This window comes from Suillus plorans (assembly GCF_016647745.1).
Source record: "Suillus plorans strain S12 chromosome Unknown HD556scaffold_37, whole genome shotgun sequence".
Taxonomy (NCBI): domain Eukaryota; kingdom Fungi; phylum Basidiomycota; class Agaricomycetes; order Boletales; family Suillaceae; genus Suillus; species Suillus plorans.
In genome coordinates this window covers 404,231-426,854 of record NW_024537421.1, presented here as the reverse complement: position 1 = coordinate 426,854, position 22,624 = coordinate 404,231, and the positions used below count along the sequence as shown (strand labels likewise).

General features: G+C 48.1%; 6 protein-coding genes across 6 annotated transcripts; 2 read left to right on the top strand and 4 right to left on the bottom strand.

Moving 5' to 3' along the window:
• Positions 1–3,538: 3,538 nt before the first annotated feature.
• Positions 3,539–6,775, top strand: HD556DRAFT_1272126 (uncharacterized protein; the record flags this gene model as incomplete). Its single annotated transcript, XM_041299191.1, has 9 exons — positions 3,539–3,729; positions 3,777–4,006; positions 4,068–4,273; positions 4,322–4,690; positions 4,740–4,900; positions 4,949–5,325; positions 5,377–5,599; positions 5,654–5,976; positions 6,033–6,775. 9 exons carry the CDS (start codon positions 3,539–3,541, stop codon positions 6,773–6,775), a joined length of 2,823 nt encoding a protein of 940 aa, XP_041159009.1.
• A 451-nt stretch (positions 6,776–7,226) lies between these two features.
• Positions 7,227–10,568, bottom strand: HD556DRAFT_568724 (atromentin synthetase). Its single transcript, XM_041310976.1, has 5 exons — positions 9,730–10,568; positions 9,307–9,682; positions 8,421–9,251; positions 7,612–8,366; positions 7,227–7,560 (listed from the first exon to the last, which is right to left on the bottom strand). The coding sequence occupies exons 1-5, from the start codon at positions 10,361–10,363 to the stop codon at positions 7,355–7,357; spliced, it is 2,802 nt and encodes a 933-aa protein (XP_041159008.1). The 5' UTR covers positions 10,364–10,568; the 3' UTR covers positions 7,227–7,354.
• Positions 10,569–12,465: 1,897 nt separating this feature from the next.
• Positions 12,466–13,154, top strand: HD556DRAFT_1239551 (1,2-dihydroxy-3-keto-5-methylthiopentene dioxygenase; the record flags this gene model as incomplete). Its single annotated transcript, XM_041298052.1, has 4 exons — positions 12,466–12,710; positions 12,766–12,830; positions 12,883–13,010; positions 13,062–13,154. 4 exons carry the CDS (start codon positions 12,466–12,468, stop codon positions 13,152–13,154), a joined length of 531 nt encoding a protein of 176 aa, XP_041159007.1.
• An 805-nt stretch (positions 13,155–13,959) lies between these two features.
• HD556DRAFT_1444632 (carbohydrate-binding module family 13 protein) lies at positions 13,960–14,704 on the bottom strand (the record flags this gene model as incomplete). The annotated part of the gene is made up of 5 exons (XM_041306815.1): positions 13,960–13,992; positions 14,057–14,192; positions 14,271–14,452; positions 14,514–14,551; positions 14,614–14,704. 5 exons carry the CDS (start codon positions 14,702–14,704, stop codon positions 13,960–13,962), a joined length of 480 nt encoding a protein of 159 aa, XP_041159006.1.
• A 496-nt stretch (positions 14,705–15,200) lies between these two features.
• On the bottom strand, positions 15,201–18,028 carry HD556DRAFT_1239497 (uncharacterized protein; the record flags this gene model as incomplete). The annotated part of the gene is made up of 7 exons (XM_041298046.1): positions 15,201–16,380; positions 16,432–16,533; positions 16,586–16,796; positions 16,848–17,424; positions 17,476–17,546; positions 17,678–17,751; positions 17,883–18,028. The coding sequence occupies 7 exons, from the start codon at positions 18,026–18,028 to the stop codon at positions 15,201–15,203; spliced, it is 2,361 nt and encodes a 786-aa protein (XP_041159005.1).
• Positions 18,029–19,390: 1,362 nt separating this feature from the next.
• HD556DRAFT_1444630 (uncharacterized protein) lies at positions 19,391–22,399 on the bottom strand (the record flags this gene model as incomplete). Its single annotated transcript, XM_041306814.1, has 10 exons — positions 19,391–19,432; positions 19,489–19,736; positions 19,794–19,974; positions 20,044–20,136; positions 20,189–20,248; positions 20,285–20,605; positions 20,673–21,215; positions 21,292–22,097; positions 22,153–22,298; positions 22,356–22,399. The coding sequence occupies 10 exons, from the start codon at positions 22,397–22,399 to the stop codon at positions 19,391–19,393; spliced, it is 2,484 nt and encodes an 827-aa protein (XP_041159004.1).
• Between the last annotated feature and the right edge of the window lie 225 nt (positions 22,400–22,624).

The following is a 22,624-nucleotide window of genomic DNA, read 5'->3' as shown; positions in this document are numbered from 1 at the left end:
GACCCGTAGAGGGACTACCGTGCACAGAGTGTCGAAGACTAGAGCTTCTAAGGGAAAGAAGCGTGAAGTCATTGACCTCACCGAAACCCCCGACGTCATCACAGTAAAACAACCCCAGTTTTCCGCGGACAATTTCGTCTGCCGCGTCTGCAAGAAACTTGGGCACCGTCACAAGAATTGCCCCGAATATTACTGTCGCATCTGCCAGGCCCAGAAACCCGGCCATCTTTCTATTTATTGCCCTTACGCGGCGAAGAAAGAACTATTCCCATTGGTTTATACCGATGAAGGCTTCTATGAAGCACTAGCGGCATGGGAGGCCAGGAAAGATGAAGAACTTCTGGAAGAGATAGAAAGGGCGAACCGAGATTACGCCACCAGGTATAATGAACCAGAGTTCTGCAACGCTGACGCGGATCCCATCCACTACGACTACATGAACGAATACTGCGACACCGAAGAATAATTGAAGTCGGAGACTTCAACCATAACAGGGGGGTAATGTTACAATAACATTTAGAGAGGCCCCTATACTCATTTTCCTTCGCTTCTTAAACGGGCCGTCCGTACCACGCTTATCTCTTATCATGCCTATCTCTTATCTTGCCAAGCGGGCTGTCCGCCTCTTCTTTGCTTCTATCTTGATAACACATTTACAAGCTCCGCTTGAACACTGGTATATAAACCTACCTACCCATGATTGTATTCTTTACTTTAATCTACTGGGTTTTACCTGGAATATTGTCCTTCAGCAAGGTCTCCAACCTTGCTGCCTAAGAACCACTATTCTAAGGGAGTCAGCGACACTCGCCTTAGCCAGAAACACTTGATCTCTCAATCGAGAGCAGACTTACGTCTATCTGGCATTCTGCCGATTGCCTACTCAGACAGAGATAGCTCGACTCATCCCAGTCGTAACAACAAGTAGGCACACGTGATTTCCAGATCATTGACTTTTGGAAGATTCAGCAAGTTAAAGAAAGGGTTCGAAGGGAGCGTGGCTAGATCGTGTATTCAATGAGACCATGGGTGATATGACAAGTGGATGTATGATAAGCAATAATTCCAGCTCCATGCTTTCCGTTGCGAGAGTTGGGTCTTCAAAGCTTTACTGGTGATACGAATTGGGATGCCGTTGTGGAGTACTTGCGCGCGCCTTGTAGGATTGCTTCTCCTTGGGTACTTCTAGTTCTTCCATGTAGACTATGCTGGTATAGTTTCACTTGCAAAGGGAACTAGAACTGTGGGCCTCGTTAACTATATAGGGTTCGCTGTTCAAGTTTCAGAATGCTGTTGCGGTTCTACAACAAAGTTGTCAATATTTGAACCCAGATCCTATAGTAATATGCACTCACTTCCTTAACCTCCTCTTCGAGCTCCTTGTTCTCAAACAGGAAAACAAGGGACTCAAACAGGAGAACAAGGGGCTCAAGCAGAAGGTCAATGTTCTCAAGCAGGATAATATTGAGACACACCGCTTCAATTTTGGAATCCTAAGCTGTTACACGCTCCTTGATAAGGCACAATTCATTTATTATATAATTTGATTGAACAGCAATGACCGACATGGTGTGTGTGTGTTCGGAAATCTGCGCAGATCAGTGTCTGCGAGTATCGTGATATGTAGTTAAGATGGAATGTGCAGGAAATGGACGGGCAAGGGAGGGGGTATTGTCTGGGTCCGAACTTTGTCGGAGATTCATTACGTCCACCATGAATTGTATGGGTGCCGAGACGTAGCCCATCGGAGTTTCTCGGCACCACACTTCCAGAGCCGTGACGACATCGAGCTAGACATCCTTCAAACTCTCGCTCGTTATCCTTTTCGTTCCTTGATCCCACCTCTTATGTAGCTTTTCCAACCGCTATTGCATCGTATTCCAGTGTTATCGTAATTGTTAGAATGTATAAAGATGCTTATCTTGATTGGCGTCACACAAGAGTCAGAGCCCAAAACTCGAACATCCCTTTTACCTTATTCAACGAGTTTCGTTTCCCTTGAAAATATTAGTCAAATTCCATGTAAAGAAACGAGCACATAGCAGACCTTGGCGTAAACGGGAATATCAGGGAAAATTCTCAGGAATTTTATGACTTGCTCTGCTTCGCACTGAAGCGGATGTCCCATGCCTTTGATGCGGATTCACCGGCACCATTCGCCGTAAGCAAATGCTGAGAGCTGTTGAAACAAGTTCCAATGTTCGACCCTAGTGAAAATCGGACACACGCCCTCGCACGGAGATCGACGAATTTGTAAGTTCCAAGCAATCAGCAAACTCATATCGATGGAAATCCAAGTTGTACAAACACATGTTTAACTATCTGTGTACGGTTTGAACAGTTCATACTCAATGCTGCGCGAAATCCAACTTTGACGTTTCAACGGGTCACCTTTCCAGCAAACATTAAGCTCTCCGCGCAGAAGACCATTGGACCACCAAGAGCTGCATTCCAGAAAACGGGGGCCAACTTCCCCAGTGGAGTTACGTGGCGTGGATCCAGGAAAAGTAGCGCAAGGGAAAGGAGGTGCACAAGTAGAGATGGATCCGAGTGCGTGGGTGATAGTCGCGGCAGTGAATATTGATTATGAGGAGTTAGACACATATGCGGGGAAAAGAGAGCTCAACGGAGTGTGAGCGTGCCACACATCTTCCATCCTTCATGACTGATGCGAAGCAGGACGACGACGACCAAAGAAAAACCCGCAGCAGCTCACTCCTGTATACACAAAGTCTTCCGCTTCGTCAGTTGACCCTTGTGCTTGTGTTTGGATTGGTTGTGCTTGAGATAGTTGTGCCCCAGCTGGTTGACCTGATTGTGTTGCACTGTTGGCCTGGTTGCTGTTCGTACGTTGCATAGCTGCAGCCGCTTCCGCATCAGTTTCAGGGACAATGCCATATCTCTGCAGTGTATTTTAATGAAACGAAATTGGAGGGACAACGAGTCACTCACATCTTCATCTTGAGCAAGAGGTACATCGACCGTGCGCATGGAATGTCCTCCGGAAAACCTCTTCAGTTGTCTTGCGGCTCCAAGTGACAGTGTCAAACGACGACTCTGTTATTGAGTGTGAACATGTTAGTTTTGAATGAGGACAACACTCACCTGATAGTGTCATCTCCTGCAGCAAAGTGCGCAAATCCTGGATATGATCACCCTGGGTAGGGTGGCTACTAGATGATGTCGACATCGTAGGAGTGATGTCGTGAATTCGGACTTGGTCGGAGTGCTACAGATAATCAGTCACGTGAAGAATAGATAGGACCTGACCTACAGTACTAGTAGCACAAATGTTTGAATGGCACGGAATGGTAGAGTACACCAGCGAGTCCGCACAAACCTCTCTCTGCGATCCATTCGGCACATTGGGGCATCGAGGGACAAGAATGGATTGCCAGTCAATTGCGTATCCAAGGTGCTCAAACACACACAGCTGGTTCAGCAAGCGGCAAGTTCCAACGAGCGGCGGCAAGCACGTCTACAAGGTATTTAATGTTAATTCAAATACTTAAAAAAAACCCTCACCTCTTGTAAAGCTATGAGTTTGGAAGAGCGTCGCGCTCTCGAAGCGCTAAAAGAGGACACCAATACCATAGAGGACTGCCAGGAAGACTTCGAAGATATGAGCTTTGGCGATATCTGGAATGGGACCGAGTCACTCGCCATCAGTCACGCTGGTGGCGAGTTCACTGACCTTGCAAGAGAGGTTTTAGGAGACTTTTGGAAAATGTGAGTGTTGGTGAGTATTTACCGTAAATGTGACGTACCTTTGTGAGCAGCAACAATCGTGTACAACGCGTGGATAAACGCACCCGTCGTGATCGCGTCCTCCGCAGGAACAATGCGTTTGCTGAGCAGATGGTTGTGATGACCGACGCGTACCTTGTGTGGAGTCTGACCAAATGTGAGGATGCCTTCAGAGGTTTTTTTGAGAGATTGGAGAAGGAAGGGTTGGGGAGTGACTCTAACTGTGGCCAATGGTCAATCAGCGTGATAGACGTGTTCTGTAAGTGATCCGATCTGTTGTTTGCTTACGATTTGATGACGGCATGTCCGGCTCATTGTAGACGCTGAGAAAGTCAGTCTTCGAATCTTGTCAACAGACGCCACCATCAGCTCTGCGCTGGTCCGTCAAGGCGTAATGCCGTGTTCTCCTATATCGCCAACCGTGGGCATCACCACCGAAGCACTCGACTTATATCGTGTAGCACATCTCAGGAGTCCTCAATTGTCAATTCAAGCGTTCGTAAAAACTGTTTGTGACTTACATGGTGTATGTCGTTTTAGTTGTTTTGATATTCTGATATCTTATCATGCGCAGGTTGCATTCCACAGACACTTATCTCGTCAGTTCTCTATTGCATTCGACTTATATCTTCAAGTTCGACGTTCCGTGGCAGCCATGGTAGCTGAGTCATTACAACGTGACTCACCCGATTTTCGCCTGAAACACGCCTGCCCCGCATGCACATACATACTAATGGATGAACACAAGTTGACTTTTAGCTTGCTTTACGCCATGGACGGCAACGACTCTTTAAAAAGAGTCATTCGAAGATCTCTAGATACTGACGACTCTCTCGGCGCATCTTCAGAGCTTCCAACTGGACAGCAACTCACAAGCAACCGCTATCTATCTCGCACTTATGTAGATCAGTTCGCGCGGGACTCCGCTACTGCGGATGATGAGGTACGAGGCACTTTGATTTGGGTTGGTCACGGCTAATACTAACTATTAGGTTATACATGCCGAGAACTCGTGTGAAGGACGCTGGAAGAATATGGACGATACAAAGACGAAGAAAGCATGGGGTATTTACGATGAGACGGGCATTTTTGTGGCCATGTGCCGACATGGATTCACTCTGCTCGTTGCAGATATGATACAGAGTGGCGAGCTGTAAGTTTTTTTGGGTACGTTGTTAATAAATTCACAATTGTTTTACAGTGCGAAGTATCCGTTGGCCGTTGTTTCGAAGTTGCTGGAGGTATTTGGAAGCAATTTGGGTGGCGGGTATGACATCGGTTGTCAATTCAGGACCACGCTCGATAATAGTTCTATTGGACCCCTTGCACGGTCTCTGCATCACACTTGCCTTGTCGGTGCCTTCCACGGACATGCGCACAGGCGATTGTGCCAACTTTTCTCGCTTACTACTTACATCAAAGGTTTGGGACTCGAGGACCTGGAGGTATGCGAACGAACGTTCTCGAAGTCCAATTCATTGGCGTCCGCACTACGTTATGCCAGCGTATTCCATCGACAACAAGCCATCGACACATATTTCGAACACAACGATGACTTCGAAGTGTATGCCAATCTATGTAAGCTGTCTCATTGTAAAACGTGATCTGTGCTGACATAATCCTTTTCAGCCGATTTTTTATACAACAACTACAGGCAAGCGCTCGACATACTGAATGATGGTAGCACGACCCTACCAAACCTTATGCGGGATCTCAAAGTCGCAGACGAGACTGTGTTCGAGCGCTGGCTGGAGGAAGAGAAGGTATATCTACAAGGTCTGACGCAAGAACCTGCGGACGAAACGTTGCAGATGGAATACTGGAAAACGCTGGCAAATCTTGCTGCGAGCAAGTAAGTTCAGTTCTTGAGGTATATGCCTCGCGCTCACTAACACAAATTGTACAGGGAGGCTCTGGATGCTGCAATGACAGCGTTCCAGGACTCATCTCACCTCGAGGGTGCATCATACGATGGGCAGGTAAAAAATACCCGCAAAGCCGAGAGTGCGCGACGGCACGCTCTTGAGGATTACAACAGGCACCTGAAACTCGCTCAAGTACTCGAGTGTAAGCTGGAGGTTGAGAAACGCTGGGTGGCAGAAGACGCGCAGTGGCAGAAGGTTGGAAGACTCGTGGCAAACCGGAAATACCAGCGTGCTCTGGATCGTCTCGAGGGATTGATTGTTGCCCGCATATTTGAGTTGACAAAGATGAACCGAGCGGGTACAGGTGAGTTTTTAATAGCTATATCTTACTTGCGCGTGCTAATTCCAATACCATGTAAGGGTATAAACTACGGAAGCATATCGCTAAAGCACTCCAGGCTCGTTCCATCGCCATTAGATCTGCACTTACCACGTACAACTCTATCGCCAGCTCGATGTACCCTGCCCGCAAAACCCTAAAGTGGGAAGAGGTCGTCGAATATGCGTTTCTCGCTGATTTTGACCTCTTGCGCGACACGCGTGCAGACATCTCTCAACGGCCTTGGGCATCGGCTGCTGCTCGCAGAGCGATGGATCTCTATTTCAAGATGTGTCGGGCGCGGGAGGAAATTCAGCGCTTGAATGTGGAGGTACGGCGCCTAGTGACGTACATTCAAGACGAAGACAAATATCTGCGGGCGTGCGAGGATCAGTTGAAGTCTGTCAGTCCAACTCTCGCCAACCAAATCGCTATACATCGCAATGTTCGAGGACGGTTTAATTCGCGTCACCTGAAGCGGCTCTATGACATTTCGAACCTTCCTGGCTTCAGCGGGACCATAGCCCCAGGTATGAGCACTAATACAGGTCTTGGAGAAAGCTCCAGTACACCCAACGCGCAGGTCCCATCACAACTACTGGCAGGGCACCCACCTTTTAATGATAGACGATCTGCAGTGGTGCTGGATACTCCAGATGACTTGGATGAGGAGGAACAGGAAGAGGAGGTGGAAGAGGAGGCATCGAGAAGCCTGCAGGATGTCCTCCGTGTCGCCGATGATTTCTCGCGTCTGGAACTTCATGACCACGCTGATGAAGAGTAGTATAGCATAGTTAACACATTGTATGGACAAATATGACTGATTTACGTATTTTAATGTTCACTTGCGCAAAACGCGCCATCAATCCATCCACGTCATCGCGAGATACTCGAGCTCATCGTGTCGCACAGCGAACTCGAAAGTCCGGCACCTTAAGCGACGTCAGGAACACGTCGCGGCGTTTACCGATATGCCGGCGGCACTTAGCTCTTAATCCTACAGCGCTATATAAAGTCCCTCGCTATTCAAGAGATATCAGAGGAGGCTCTGATCGCTTATATCCGCCTTGTCTTACAGGTGCGAATCCCATCTATTATCAACTATAATTACGGTCGTTAAGTGGGAGTCACAGGTGGACAGAGTCTACCATTTCGAAATTCGAATCGCTCGAATCAGTTCATGTATCATTGAAAAATAACAACATATAATCTATGGTTCCAACACTAGGGCATTTTTACAAAAAAATACTACCGTACAAGTATGTATAAGAAAAGTCCACCATGATATAGAAATATATACATATACAATAAATCCCGGTAAAATCAATCCGCCTCCAAGTTCCGACCGTGACAATCTGTAGTCTCAAATACCACGAGATTCAAGACGGCTGCGGAAGATCTTTTGGAATTGAGGAACGTGGTCAAAGTCCATGAGAGTGTAATGTTGCCCAGGGACGTCAGTGTATGTTGCCTGGCCACGGCTGAAGCCGTCCCATGGCTTGAGTTGCTTGTTGAGCCAATCGGCCTTTGTTCCCTTCAGGGGGATTGCGTAGAAGACATCAAGAGCGGCTGGTCACGATCGTCAGTGAGAGAATAAACTACAGAATCAAGGACACTCACAGACTGAGCCAGCCGGGTTGTACTCCTTGCCGCACTCAATTAGGGAGCCAGCAATGTCGACCCAGTGGTCAAGCTTCTCTTGCGTGAGCTGGAGCTCAATAAGACGCTCGGGAGGTGATAGTTTCCAGACAACCTCCAGTTGTTCCTTCCTCGAGAGAGGTCTCAAAGTGGGTGTGAGGTCATTGGCATCTTGCTTCGTCACAAGGCCAAGGAAGTATGAAAGGTTGAGCATACCACCAGTCCAGTCGATCTCGTGCATGCGGTCGGCGATGTGAGGGGGGATGTTGATGAGACCGACGAATTTAACTTCATCACCCATAGCCTCGAGGCGCTTAGCGACCTCAAAGGCGACGACACCACCATAACTGTAACCGGAGATGGCATAAGGACCAGTGGGTTGAGTCCTCTTTACTGCAGCAGCGTAGGTTGACACCATTTCGTCCATGGAGGTGAAGAAAGGGTGACCTGGCTCGAAGCCACGAGCACGAAGAGCATAGAAGGGACGTTCGTTCTGGAAGTACTTGGCGAGGTTGACGAAAATAAGGACCTCACCGACACCAGGGTGAACGAAGAAGATGGGTGTCTTGTTGCCCGTAAGCTGCAAAGGAACGATGGGGTCGTACTCCTCGGCGGCGCTGTCCTTTGAGAGAAGAGTGTTGACGTAATTCGCCAAGCTGGAAATGACGGGGTGCTTGAGGATCTGGATAGTGGGTATTTCGGGCAAACCGAAGTGTGCTTCACCCTCGCGCTTGAGTCTGATAGAAAGAAACGTGAGAGGGATTCATGATCAAACATCCTGTATTGCTTACCTGATGACATCGATAGAGGTACCACCGAGCTCGAAGAAGTTGTCGCTTGCTGACATTTCATTCTCGCTCAGGTTAAAGATCCCAGCGTAAATCTTTGCAAGAGCTTTCTCGGCCTCTGTAGAAGGGGCGACAAATGAAGAGCCCCGAGCCTCGCTGAGAAGTTCCTCAGCACGAGCGATGTGCTTGGCAAGTTCTCCCTGTTTGAATAGGCTGACAAGGCGGGCTCTCGAGAGCTTTCCAAGAGTAGTCTTCTCCATCTGGTTGATAGGAATGGGGACGATGAATTGAGGAGGGAGGGTGATCATTTTGACACAGATATCACGGAGGGCGCGGTGCGTGGCAAATAGTTTCGTGGAAGCATCTTCTCCGTTAAGGTCGAAAGTAGGAGCGTAGAAGATAATGAAACCTTCAGTCTCTTGCCCGGGTGCACGGTAGGGAGCAGCAGCAAGGAAGGAATGCGTGACACCCTCGACAGTCTGGAGGTGCGTCTCCAGCTCTGGAATACCATATGACACACCGTGGACGATAACAGTGTCTTTGATGCGGCCACTGAGACGCATGACACCGTCCTCGATAATGCCGACATCACCGGTGCGGTACCAACCATCGACAAAGCTGGAAGATGTGGCCTCCGCGTTGTTGTAGTAACGAACGAATATCATGGGGCCACGGACTTGCAGCTCGCCACTCTCTCCGTCCCTGCGGATCGTTTTGCCATCTTCAGGGTCGACGATACGCATCTCGCAACCGCGTACAGGGCGACCCAAATCGAGGAATTCGTGTTTTGGCTCAGTAATGCTAAGATCCACCGGCTCGTAGATACACCCCGCGCTAATATTAAGACTAATTGAGTTTGATGCCTCCATGTAGGCCAAAAACAACACACCAGGTCTCGGTCATACCAAATCCAGGTGAGATTACGAAAGAAACCTTGAGAGGGTCTTGTGCAAGCTTCTTGAGGACAGCTACAAATGATTGAGCAGTCTTCGAAATTACAGCCTCCCCTCCGCTGTTGATGCGCTTGATGGAAGAAAGGTCGAAAGTTCCGATGAGATCGGTCCTCTTCTCCAAGTCCCGTGTAAGTTTTGCAAGCAAGAAGTTAGGGCTGAATGCAACGTTGATGGACTTCTCGTCGATCAGACGGAGGAAACGAAGTGGGTCGGAGAGAATAGCAGATGCATGGACATGAATTTGAGATGCGCCAAACAACAAGGGGGTAATGTGCATTTCCAAAGAACCCGCGACATGGTCGAATCCAACCCCTGGACAAATATCAGCATCGGAAACGACAGCGAACAAGACGACTTACAATTGAGTACATTAGTCTTTGAAGTCAACCCATAAGCCTCTCCTTTGGCGGAGCAAGCGGCCAAAATAGTGCGGTGGCTGTGGACAACTGCTTTGGAGAAGCCAGTTGATCCAGAGGTTAAAAATAGTATTGCTTCATCATCTGGCTGGGGGGTACGGGCGACCCAGTCGGCAGAAACGTGGTATTTCGAAGCTGAAGCCTTGAGCTCCGAAAGAAGGTAAATATCCAGACCGCTGATGGAATTCACCTGGTCAGCGCCGGACTCATTAGTGAGCCAGATAGCGGACGAGAACAGGTTTTTGATATGAGCAACATGGCCCTCCTTGTGAGCCTGCTGGGCACTAAGGGCGGGTTGCAAGCATGGAACGTAGCCTGCAAGGAGACAAGCCCAAACAGCGGCCATGTTATCCTCGTGCTCGGTCAGGTAGACAACAATAACCGAGCCAACGGGCTTTCCCCAATCCAGCATAGCGCGAGCGAGGTTGCGCACATACTGGTTGAAGGAGCTGAATGTGGTCGCTCGAATGGAAGAGTCGTGAGCGGAAGATGTGATGAATCCGAGCTCGTGAGAAGGGTACCGCTCAGTAGCTTGAGAGAGAACGTCATGGAGGGTGACTGGGAGTACTGCCGACATTGCAATGTTAATCTATGTGTTATGAGTGATTAGATCTAAGTTGATATGCTCTATGGGGGAAGAGTGGGAAAGAAGAAAAAACAAGAGGCTGCTGGTTGATGCAAATGGAAGAATACTGGAGATCCTTTTTATACAAGAAAAGACGATATACGGACCTCGGAGCGCTAAAGGTCGTTGCCGATGGTTTCAAGCTAGTAGAGATGTGGTTGTATAGTGACAGAAAACTAGTACGAAGCGGCGGACAGGCTTGCACAGGACGGCATGAAAAGAGACTAATAAAGTTGGTCTTAGAGATCGGGGATAATCGCGGAAGATGGATCATCATGGCGATGACGGATGGTACCACGTCTTTGCGGCATTAGCGTTGACATTGTCTGTCATAGCTGAGACACGATAACATATGTCTGCCAATGTCTCCGACTCGGATTCATTCCGTTTTCAAAATCGGGCAGCAAACACTTGATTATGTCAAGATTCCTATAAACTTCGTTCAAGGTAGCAGAGTATGGGTTCCATGGTTGGTTGGTTTCAGGGGCTGGGGGTTACCTATAAAGTTAGTCCGAAGTTAGTTTGAGCATAGCAACTCGATTAGTCTAGTACTAAGCACCGTATCGTTGAGAACGGGTTCAAGTTGCCTCTAGTAGAGGCTAAGCTGATAACGACCTCTGCGGGCGGACCGCTGCACCGTGCAGTGAAATTTCCACCTGTGCTGCGATCGCGCTGATTGGGTGCCGAAAATGTGTGATACTAAGACTGTTCTGGTGAACGGCGAAAAGTTGAATCTAACCGCATACACGATATGTGCTCTGATTGGCGGATAACTGTCTGAATCGCCACCTGAGACCATAGGTGACAGATCCCATAGACAAAAATTTCCTGGACTCTCCTAATGGGTACAGGTAGATAAGAGGGCGGCTGAGGTTGGTGACCGCTGGCGAGTCGGAAGTGTAAAGACTCCGGTTGTCGACCCCGTAGTAAGTCCCGTGACCGTTACTGTACTGAGCACTAGTGCGAACTAGTAGAACATAGCCGCCTTCTCCAGAAAAAGCTAATTTCTGATAAGTATATTCACTGAAAAATAGAGTTTTTCTATCATGTGGGCGTGTTGTAAATTTTCAGCAAAGGTTAAATAAATATCATGATCCTGGGTTTCCGCCACGTCAGCACCTCGATCGTTGGACACCAGGGCGCGCAGCACGTGTAGCGCATCATATTGGATACAGGGCTAATTGGAAGGCACGGTAGACGACTGGTCGACGTTTAACAGAATCGTTCAATTGAAGAAAAGGACATGAAATATCACGTGATAAAACACAACGGGAGATATCAAGTGCCGAAATTTGATTATTTCAAACTTACTACTAGTATGTCACTGTATGTGCAAGCAGGGCAACAAAACTAAGACTCAAAAACGCTAGCGCGAAAATATCATGGAGAACCTACTAGAGCGCTGCGGGCCGCGGATCCCTTGTAACGATATGACACGTGACAATAATGCCCTTTCTGTTCTTTTGACTCGTTCATCACTCGGATTCCAATATAACATGTATTTGGTCTGCCGGGACAATCATATACGGGCCTACCATCTTGGTGTTGAAAGTCGTATAATATGTGATCATATATCGGCATAGATGACAATATCTGTGACTCACCAGTCCCTTGATGGCCACTGTTCTTTGGACTTCAACATGCGTGGATGTGCTTTCATATCTATGATTAATGCCAGCATACTGCCAGCATATCGCCAGCACTTGAAGCTTTGAAGGTCTATCATTGCCTGGCAGGTGTGGAACTGGCATTTCCAACGAGCCGTTGACTATTGGAGTGCTGACGAGTCACATCTTGAGCATCGAACTTCATTCTGATATGATAATCGTGAGTGAACCCTATCCACGTAGAGACCCAAACCGGTTTCCTTTCGACCGTCGACGTGTGCAGCCAGCTGTGTGCAAGCATTAAATCAAAATGGGTAAGAACTAGTACATGCGTTAGAACATTTCAAGTCGCCTGTACTGAAAGCATTACATAAGAAGGAACTAGTAGCTTAGTAATATAGTATAGGATCAAGAGCCCCTCCGGAGTCGAGGATCGATACCATCACCATGCGTGCCTTTTACTTCGATAACATTCCAGGCGATCAGCGGCTGCTGCACGATTCAGGAAACCCTGTATCAGATGATATCCTGAAATCTATCGGATTACTACACTGGCACATCCCAACGAACCAACAGAATCAGATCGATACTGTTGCAAAGGAAAGAAACTACAAGAACAGAGACACTATCACGATCACCAAGCAGGGCCTTGGAGATTTATACGAGGCCAAGCTAAAGAGCTTTTTTGAAGAGTACGCTCTGTTTCCACAACATCGTGTCTGTATTCGGCAACAACTTGAATACCAGGCACATGCATGAAGACGAGGAGATAAGATATATTCTCGAGGGCAGCGGCTTTTTCGATGTTCGAGGTGAGGGGAGAATCACATATTCCATGTCATACTCTGATAGCTCGTCATCCAGAACATCCCACAGATTCATGGATTCGTTGTCAGCTAGACGCGGGTGATCTCTTGGTTCTCCCTGCTGGCATCTACCATCGATTCACTCTTGACGAGAATAACATGATCAAAGCTTTGCGTCTCTTCAAGGTTCGTATCTGCCGTTTTTTTACTGGTGGTCTTTACAAGAAACCTTTACAGGATGAGCCCAAGTGGACTCCTATCAACCGCGGCGACTTGACAGATGTGAACCCTTACCGTGTCGATTATTTGAAGAGTATAGCTGTCAACTAATTGAAGCGGGCAAGAAGGATAGTGCGTTCCGTGGAATATTTCCCGGGGTATACCAGTGCGCCCATGTAATGGAGAATCGTGTAACGATACGAGTGGAAGTGTATGAGATCTGGATCTGATGGTGCAATTCCTCGTCGTTCCCCGAGTGACTGAGTTTGTACTGGGACTATATCTACGAGCAAGTCAACTTGTCGTTGACAGCGAATTTCTAATTTCCTCAGGCTGTTCTGTCCTGATTTGACAATTCTCCAGGCGCCTTTCCATGGGTTCATGCGTACTACATGTACCGGAACGAATATCGGATAAGTGGGACGGTAGTGAAGAAGTTCCACTGGACAGCGAAGGCCTCATCATTTCCAGTCGGTGACATCCGAGTGGAACTTACGAGCTCGACCTTGGTTGCAATTTTTACGGGGTACCATTCTTCGATATCATGACAGAACACCTTTCAGACGAAAGGACTTTTCTCGCATACATACTAGTGTGCGGACAACATAATTTCAAAAGCGGATTATACCTCCGAACACTTGTGCAACCAACCAGGCCCGCCGGTTGTGCCACAGCGATTATGTCCTCGCAACGTACTAGCCATTACCGTCCACAGGTACTCACGTGGGTTTGAGCGACCTGCCTGTCATTACCACTGTCGATCGAGACCGCGTGTATCCGTGATGAAGGGAGACAATCAACTGCCATGCTCACGGTCACAACTGCATTCAAGCCAGCGGAAATTTATTTCCAGCAAGATCATCAATTTGACTAGACAATATTTCGTTTTCACGAGTATTCTGTTATACACGACAATTCACAGTGCATAGGAGTTCTGCTCTTTTACGCTCTAGAAACGATCTGATAATTGTCAGTCAGTAAGATGGGCTTAACAGTCGTCAAGTGAATCAAACACACCATTTACGCTCGACAGGTGCCCAGATCTGATTGGCACCATGCCACCTAGTCCAAAGCTGAATTGGTGTGCCTTCTGTCGCATTTCCGTTATCGGACAGGTCTACGCTGAATTTATGTCCATGGAGCAATATCCTGCCAAGGGGAAGAAAAATAATAGACGATAATCAATCCACAGCCAACCATACCCCACAAGTCGAAAGACATGCGTACCTGATGCCTTCGACGCCTTGAATGTCAGAGTTTTTGATGTCCCACTTGAAAGGGAACGAGACAGCGACAACCCTGGTGCCATTACCAGCATCGTTGACATCGCCGTCGATCCCAAGATATTTATCAGCTCCGACAGACTTGATGGACCAGGTGTCATCATCATCATTATGGTGGAAGATCCACTGCGAATAGTCCAGCTCGTCAGTGCAACCCTTCCTGCAATGATTACTGGTAACACATTACCGCCTGGTTGGGACCATTGTGGTCGCGATAACCGATCACTACAGGTCAACCCAACGTCAGCACTGACTTGGATGGAGACTGGAGCAGGTATGATGCCTACTGGAGTAGTTGTCTCCACCAGAGAGGTCGATGACAGTTCCCCCCTGACAGTTTCTAAGGGTGTAAATGCGTTGGTTCTGAATGCAAGTCATGGTAGTGCGTGCTTTAGAACGCTCCTAACAGCCTCGTATTTATACCTGGTAGAGCAATACGTCAACGATCAACTTGGTCATGAATCTCAACCCTTTAGACCACCAAGCTCCACAATATTTGATGCTGAAAGGAGCTCGTTCGATCCGATCAATTGGATTTTATCAGCAAGACGCCGCTATCGATGGCACTATGACGAAAGATTAAGGGGTAGAATCCCCTTGCGCCTTGCGCCTCAGGAGAGGAAGGAACTAGGCCCCCACGTGAGGCTTTATGCATACAGGGCAAATGCAAGGGCGTCATATCGACAGCTATGTTCACGCCAAGTTGGAGAATCAAAATACTATCAGAGAACTTATTGATCATCGATGGTCTCCAATAAATATCCAAGGCGCGTAAGTATCGATGAGATCCTATATATACAACAAATCATGAAATCTCGTAGTTTTTTTGTACCCAACTCACATACACATGACGAGAACTTTTCACCTCCACCGATCATACAAGGGACTTGCAGAGCATGCCCTCAAGTCGGCAATACTCAGGCACGATAGCAGCGTACGTCATGAACGCGTCTACGTCTGCCTCAGCGACTTTCGCCAACCCAATCTGTGCCTCGGCATCAGAAGTAGGTAAGGCAGTTACAGGAGTCAGCGTGGTTGTCTGCGGCACAACAGCTCCAACTCCGCCACCTGGACTTCCTGCGCCCGAATTAAGATCGGGAGTTGTGAATGTAGTCGAGGGCCCCATAGATCCGCTGCTCGTCACAGTATCAAGCGTAGAACCTGTGAGCGTTCTCATGCGGCTGATGTCCCTGCCAAGATCCCTGTCTGCAAAGCCACCTGCAAACACTGAGGAGGCGAGTATACCGCTTGCACGTTCCATCTCCTCCACTTCTTCTTCCTCTTCCTCGACAAACACAGTGGAGCCCAGTCCAGAGCGATGGCCGTAGGGAGTACTAGTACCGCTGTTGGCTCCACTGCCTCCGTTCCCACCCACAGGAGTATTCACATTGGTCCGCAACGGGGTACCACTGCTTGCGACCCAGCGTTTCCCATGTAACCTCCTAATCTCCTCCTCAAATCCGCCGAGTCCTCGGCCGGTACTTGATCCACCAATAGCAGAACTACGCTCCTTTCCCCATATCCACCGCGCGAAATAAGCACCCCCAAGTGATGCACGGCCAGGGAACCCAGCAGCAGGTGCGTTGCGGTGGGGCACTACTTGAGCAGAATCAACCTGGGTACTGGGCATGAATACGGGTGCATTGAACACATCGCCTGCAAGATTTGCAACGGAGGGGAAGTTGGCAGCTGCGCCAGTGACGAGTATTCTTGCAGGGAGGGGGGAATAATCATATGGATCGAAGGAGAGTCCAAGGCTGGATGCGATGTTTGAACGGGGATTCTGCCCTTGTGGCGATGTAGGACCAGGTGTCTGGGCAACGTTCCCCCGAGACCGGTTGTTATTCGAACCAAGAACACCGGTAGCAATCATCTTTGACCATCGAAAGCGGAATGAGAGGACCTGACTCTCTAGAAGACACCGAGGGTTTGCACGAAGGTCTCGGAACTCGTTGACTTTGATACCAGTCTCAAAGCGATAGATGCCTTTGACATGTGATAGTGGGTAACTGTCGCCCTGTAGAAGCCAAAAACTAAAGAGCTTATCATCGAGCCTGCAAAGAATTTCAGAGAAATAATATAAATACTCGTTTACATGAACGTACCCTATGGATCCACCAGGTGGCACGATGGCAACTAGCCGATCAAACGCACTCCAACTCTTCGTGTACATATCTCTTACAAGAGCACGCGGAACGTCAGCGTTTCTGCAAGCAAACGTGAGAAGCTGTGAAGATGTGAGGCTATGTGATTGCATACCTGCTGCTCAACATGGCGATGTATCGTCGCTTTTCGCTGGCATCCTGGGCAGGATGGGGGAATAGGCTGTAAAGTCGAGTTGGTAGGTAATGTTGAGCAGGAGTAAGAAGGGTATCCATTGGTCCAAATGAAAGCACTGCATCTCCAGGAGATGGACAGAGAGATAGGTATGAGGAAAGGTAATCAGAAGTGAAGGGAGTGACGATCGTATCTGCAAATTTCATCAGTGGGTTGCACACACATTATAGCAAATGAATCTCACCGGATTCGAATCCGTATCGTTCACATAGGTATCGCGAGATATGGGCCACTTTTCTTCCACTAGCGACCTCCACGTCGCCTAGCCATGTTCGGATTCTCCGACCTTCTTCCCGGCTCCCACCTACGATCTCCAACACACCCTCGTCCCAGCGGCCCAGTCCAGGTGCACCTTGTGTGCCAGCACCAGCACTGGCATGCACCCACATACCGGTCGCGCAGGCCTCTGACTCTCCCATATTTACCCACTCCCCCACGACCATACTTGCAAGAAATTGGCTGGCAAGCTGTATCTTCCCCGTTCGTGACCAGACATCAGATGTCCACGATTCGCGAACTCGGAGGAGTTGGGCAGCTAAGAGTGATGCGTTAGCGCATGTGCCGACGCGAGCGGCCATGAGGTCTGGCCCCCCAAGTAGGGCTTCGAGGGCGAGGGCATGGGTGTGTGCGGACGTATCCTGAGCGACTGGTGTGTTCGGTAATGAGAAAGTGTTGGGAGGAAGTTGAGAATGAAACGGGAGTCGCGGGTCCAGCGCTGGAAATGAAGGAATAGGTGTCGATTTCCACCACACGAGAGCATGCTATGTATCACATCAGGACGGACTCTTCACAGCTTGATACAAGCGAGTCACCTGAGCACAACCACCAATTGATTTAATTCTCGTTAGATCATGATTCCTAGTCAATTTTTCCAGTAAAAAGTCTGTTGCCGGTTGTGTTTAGGGGAGAAGTAGACAATGTTCCCGCGCACGTGGTAAGTGATCGGAGAAATACCCAAAAATCCAAATTGGTTAAGTCGAAGCAAAAAAAATTTGCTTCCGCCAGTTTACGCACCAAGAGCCTTGACCCACATATCTACTGGCGTGGTGTATGCATCTCCTGGAGTGGTAAAAATCCCTCCCTGAGTCCTATTAAAATATTAGCTCTCCAATAAAATGACTTTAGAAACGATATGAAGAAAGCATATATCGCAACAATTGGGGATCCAAGTTACTGACAGCGAGACACGGAAGAACAGAATATACACGAGAGCACGTACTGATATTCAGGTAATTCGGTGTCAAAATCAACGCATTCTACTCCCACAAGCTCCAAGCTCTCATCCACGATCGAAGCGCGCAATTGATCGGTAGCAAGTTCAAGTCCGAGAAATAGCGCAGGGCCTGTCTTTGGACCTGGTGCCATCGTTGACCGAATTAATTGAAAGTTCAATTAGGAATCGACGTCGTGATTGCGAATCTGTAAGACGGAGAAGATGATGGTATCGGGTATAACAAGCAGATGATGATATATATATTTTCTGGAAAAAGTTGCAGGCAGGTCACCTGGCCCCGATTGGCGACGGTGGTCGTGCGGTCGTGAAGATGAAAACAAGAAGAAAGCAGAGAAGAAGACAATTATGAAACGATTCCGATGAATTCGATTCTCAGGCTCGCATTCGCTTGTCCAAGTGTAGGAGTATACATTGATCTGGACAGCCCGTTCCCACGCCTTTATGTATTCCAAACGTATTCCCCTACGCGATCACAAGACTTGACTAGTTGCTCGATCTCATCCATTCCCGCCAACTTAGGGCACCAATATAAATTCTGGTAGTGAGATGTATACTACGACGTGGCTCGAGCCTCGGGTCAAGCTACGGATGTCGATAGATCGCCCCTTCCTATCAACCACCAACCTCCCAACGTCTGTCATCATCGTCGCAAGTTCGAAAGAACCATTAGATGAACTAGAAACATTCTGACTGGGCTTGGCACTGGCTTTACTTTACATATCTGCCTGTCTTTCCATAAATCCTCCCGGAGATGGCCTGCGACTTTCAAAAACTAGCTTCATGTAGATTTTCTGGGGGAAGATGATGACCTAGCTCGTCCGAATTCACCGATGCCTACCTCACGAATGCTTGCATAGGTGAACTCTGAATCATCATGAGTTATTTGGTACAAGAAACGCGCAAGTAAAAAAAGGATTATCAAGAAGCGCAGGAATATGCGGCAGAGAAGGCGACTCAAGTCAAGGAAACAGGCAATGTAGGTGTCATGATCATCTAGCAAACCGGTCGGGAAGTGGCGGAACTGATTGTTGTAGAGGGAGTGGTTCTGAATCGACACGTCTGTGGGGTGAGTGGACATAGGAAGAAAACCATCAGTATTTGTACTACATAAACGGATTTTATCGGACGACGGGTTCCACAAAGAACGAGGCAGAAAGTACGGAACCAGTCAGGGCGATGCTCTATTCGGTATCTCAAACCGGATGTATGGTTCGCTGGCAAGACATTGAATGGCAAGCAATTCCAGGATATTGGACGCGATGTGATCATATGTGCTCCTTGGACGTTCAACTTGACAAATCGACTGTGATATGTCAGTCACGTGTTTCCACAATCAACAGTGCAATTCACCTCCTGCGCAAGTCGTCTTGGTGATTCTTGAAATTCTGTAATTACACAATAATACACGCAACAACGAAAATACAAACGAAACTCATCAATCATCAATATAATGTAGGAAAATCGGATATGAAGAAAACGAAGGCACAAAAAAACTAGACCTGGCTCATCCATGCTCTACAGCGCTCCAAATCGTCCTGGTGAAAACGTTAGGTGGCTCTCCATTAGGCTGAATATAATGAACGACACTCACGTCACGTATTTGGAGAACATCCGTTACATCCAAAACGACATCCTTCACCGTATCCATCGCCTTGGATACATACACCTTCCAGGGAACCTGCTTGGTGGTGTTTTCTGGCGTGCAAGTTGACGACAGAGAGCAACGACACCCAGAGTTACGTGCTGTAGCTTTGTAATAGCGAGCGATGGCAATGATGAGACCGTCGATCACGGCAGAGGCAGTTAGCAGCGAAATAGGAAACTGTAGGACGTCAGGTTCTGGGGCATGGTCAAACTCAATGCTATAGCTGATAAAATATGATCAAGAGAGGGTACCTATTAATGCGTCAAACAGCCTATCCCATATTTCAGCTTGGACCGATTTCCAGCCATCCTTCACAGGTTCTGTAACCTTCCGTAGCGTAGGTAAAGCTAGCCAGAGTTCATCCATGAGACCTTGCGGTGTGATGCTACCGATACAGAAATCGAAAGCGGCAAGTATATCGCGTTGTGAAACCTGATGGGTAACCATAGTATGAGGAAAAAGAGACCGCTATCAACGCATGACGAGTCAATGGAATGATACCTCGAGGTCCTGATATGACATGGAATGCCGTGCTAAATCCAAGAATTCGTATGCATACACGGGACTAAGTGGGCACAAGAAGTCACGATGAAACTGCCAAATGCAAATAAGAGTTCTATGAATGTTGATCTACAAATGATCTTACCTTGACACACAACGCTAATGATCCAAGAGCGGTGTCCCATATAACCGCCTCCTGACCGTCCTGCCAATGGTCTGACTCGGACTCGTATCTACTTACCTGTTCTCCTTTCACTACGACTGTATCATCAGATGCAGCATCTAATTCGTTGTCCCAGTCTTCGCCGGTGGATTCGTCATCGCTATCTTCCGAACTCGATGCCCTGCTATTCGTCGAAGAGTCGTCACACCCTCTTGAAGATTGGGCAGGCGACGCAATCGTTGACGGGTTGATACTTAGTTTCTTATCTGCAACACGGAGGAAATATCTGTAAAAGAGATAAACCGCGTGAAACCTTGTGTTTCGACAGGTGTCCAATTGGTCAAAAAGGTCATCGATGTCGACGCTGTCATTTCTCATCGGAGGGATGTTCGGGAGGACCTATGAGTTTGTCAGCAAGCTCAATTACAAAGGGTAGATCAACTCATGCATCCAACATCCAACCAACGACTTCTTTGCGGAAGGAATCGTCGAGTCCGAGTGCCCTTGACCATTGTTCGCGATTTCGAGACTTTTCTGTGCCCAGAGATGGATCTGACTTTTGACTCGCCACGGATTCGGATTCAGAGACGGAAGGCGAGTCGGCCCAGTATTCGTCGTCGGAAACAGAACTTTCACTCTCGCTTCGGTTGGAGCAATCATCAGGAATTAGAGGAAGGCCCAGGCCATCGCTTTCACGCTCTGCTCTTTCTTTCGTGAGAAGAATCTTGATCCGATCGCCCGCCAAATCTTCCTCACACTTTATCATGAAAGGGCTAGGAGATCTGGGAGGCGCGATGATAGGGACAGGTGGTATCCTCGGCAATTGTTTAGAAGGCGCGCGGACGGCGGGAGTACGCAAAAGAGGGTTTCTCTTTGCACGAAAATAGCTAACTGTGTCAGGAAGAGGTGTGATTGGTACAGTAGGGGGGCATATAGGCGAATCGAGCTGAACTGTCGGGGAGATGGTTGGAAGAAGCAATCCAGTTGAAGGGTTCGGCCCGTCCAAAAGCTGTTTTATTGCGCGTCGTCAACTTCCACGCGAAGAAGTATACACGACATTTTGACAAGGAATCGTTTTAACGAACCTTGACTACGTCCTCGTCGTCCCTATCAGTAGAAGTTTGTGAAACAAGAGACTGGGCTCTGCGTAGACTGGCTGGTTCCTTGGCCAAAAAATGTGTCCGTATCTCGGGTAGATCAGGACGATCACTGGCTAGACGACAGATCCTAACTTTCTTTGTTGGAGGTTCCTGCTCCGTACATTCTCCTAGGTCCTCAAGTGGAAGAGTTCCGCGGTTGTTAAAATATCCTTCGCTCGAGTCGCTTACGATCGATCGGGGTATCGGTAGTGACTTTGCTGTGCTCAAGGTTTTGTTGGTTCTTAGCCGAATCGATGGATATACCATGGTATGATAAGAATTCGAACGCCGCTCAGAACACATTCTGCCGTGGCGCGCAAGGCCAGTCAACAAAGGAATTGAGGACTTGACCATGGACTTCTTCTCCAACTGGAGTCTGGCAGAATGAGCCTCAGAGGTAAATTGAAAAAACGGCGTGTTTTCTGGAGTGTTGCTGAGCAGTCGACGTTTCATTCTTGAGCAGTCTGTAACATTCGCAGGCTCCGCTTCAGCACGAGTAGGGGAACCTAGGGGGTATCTGCAAGAGCCCGAAGGGTAATGACAGGTCGCCTCCTCATTTTCGTCTTCGCGAGGAGGAAGTTCTGGGTAGGCAATCGGGGAGGAAGAAGGTGGTGGTGATATATCGGCCAACTCGTGTTCGTAGCCAGGAGTGACTGAAGAAACTGGACTAAAATGAGAAGACAGGTATCCAGTGTGGATATATGCGCGTAAATTGGAGCTCGTAATAATTTCGGCGATGCTTCCTTGGTCAACTAATGAGATTCCGATGCGTGGTCTTGATATATCGTGATAGACTTCGGTACCAACTGACGGAGAACTGGATAGCGTGCTGGTGTTTCTTGAGTAACTGGAAGACGTGGATATCGAGTGACAGATGTTTGACTTCTCCATCCAAGCCTCCTAACTGGTTATAGTTGAAATACTTTAGCTCTTCAAGAGAAAGACTTTGGAAGCTTGAGGTTTAGAACAACCAAAAATGAATGCTTTCAAGAATCAAGCCTCTTACGTACTCCCTCCAAAAATGGCAGGTATGTCTCTCCAGGTCCAAGGCCATGTTTGTAAGTGTAAGTGTAGGTATATCATAAACGACAGTGTAAGAAAAATGTGTAAGAAAAAGAGCGATATCTGCATGCACCTGTATGTTTTTTTGACCACAAGGAAGCTAAGCGCCAGGTCACTAGAACAGCTTCAACTGTGGTGAGTCTAGTATAAGTCAATACGAGTCTACGTTACATAACGGTTGAGTGATGGTGAATCACCATATAGTTCCAACAAGCAA

Bases quoted from the DNA above. Each gene is read 5' to 3' on its own strand.
- HD556DRAFT_568724 (XM_041310976.1), bottom strand. From the start codon at position 10,363: ATGTCGGCAGTACTCCCAGTCACCCTCCATGACGTTCTCTCTCAAGCT. The intron at 9,683-9,729 runs GTAAGTCGTCTT...ATATTTGTCCAG, and splicing joins AAAGACTAATGTACTCAATT to GGGTTGGATTCGACCATGTC. The intron at 8,367-8,420 runs GTAAGCAATACA...TCTTTCTATCAG, and splicing joins ACCTCTATCGATGTCATCAG to ACTCAAGCGCGAGGGTGAAG.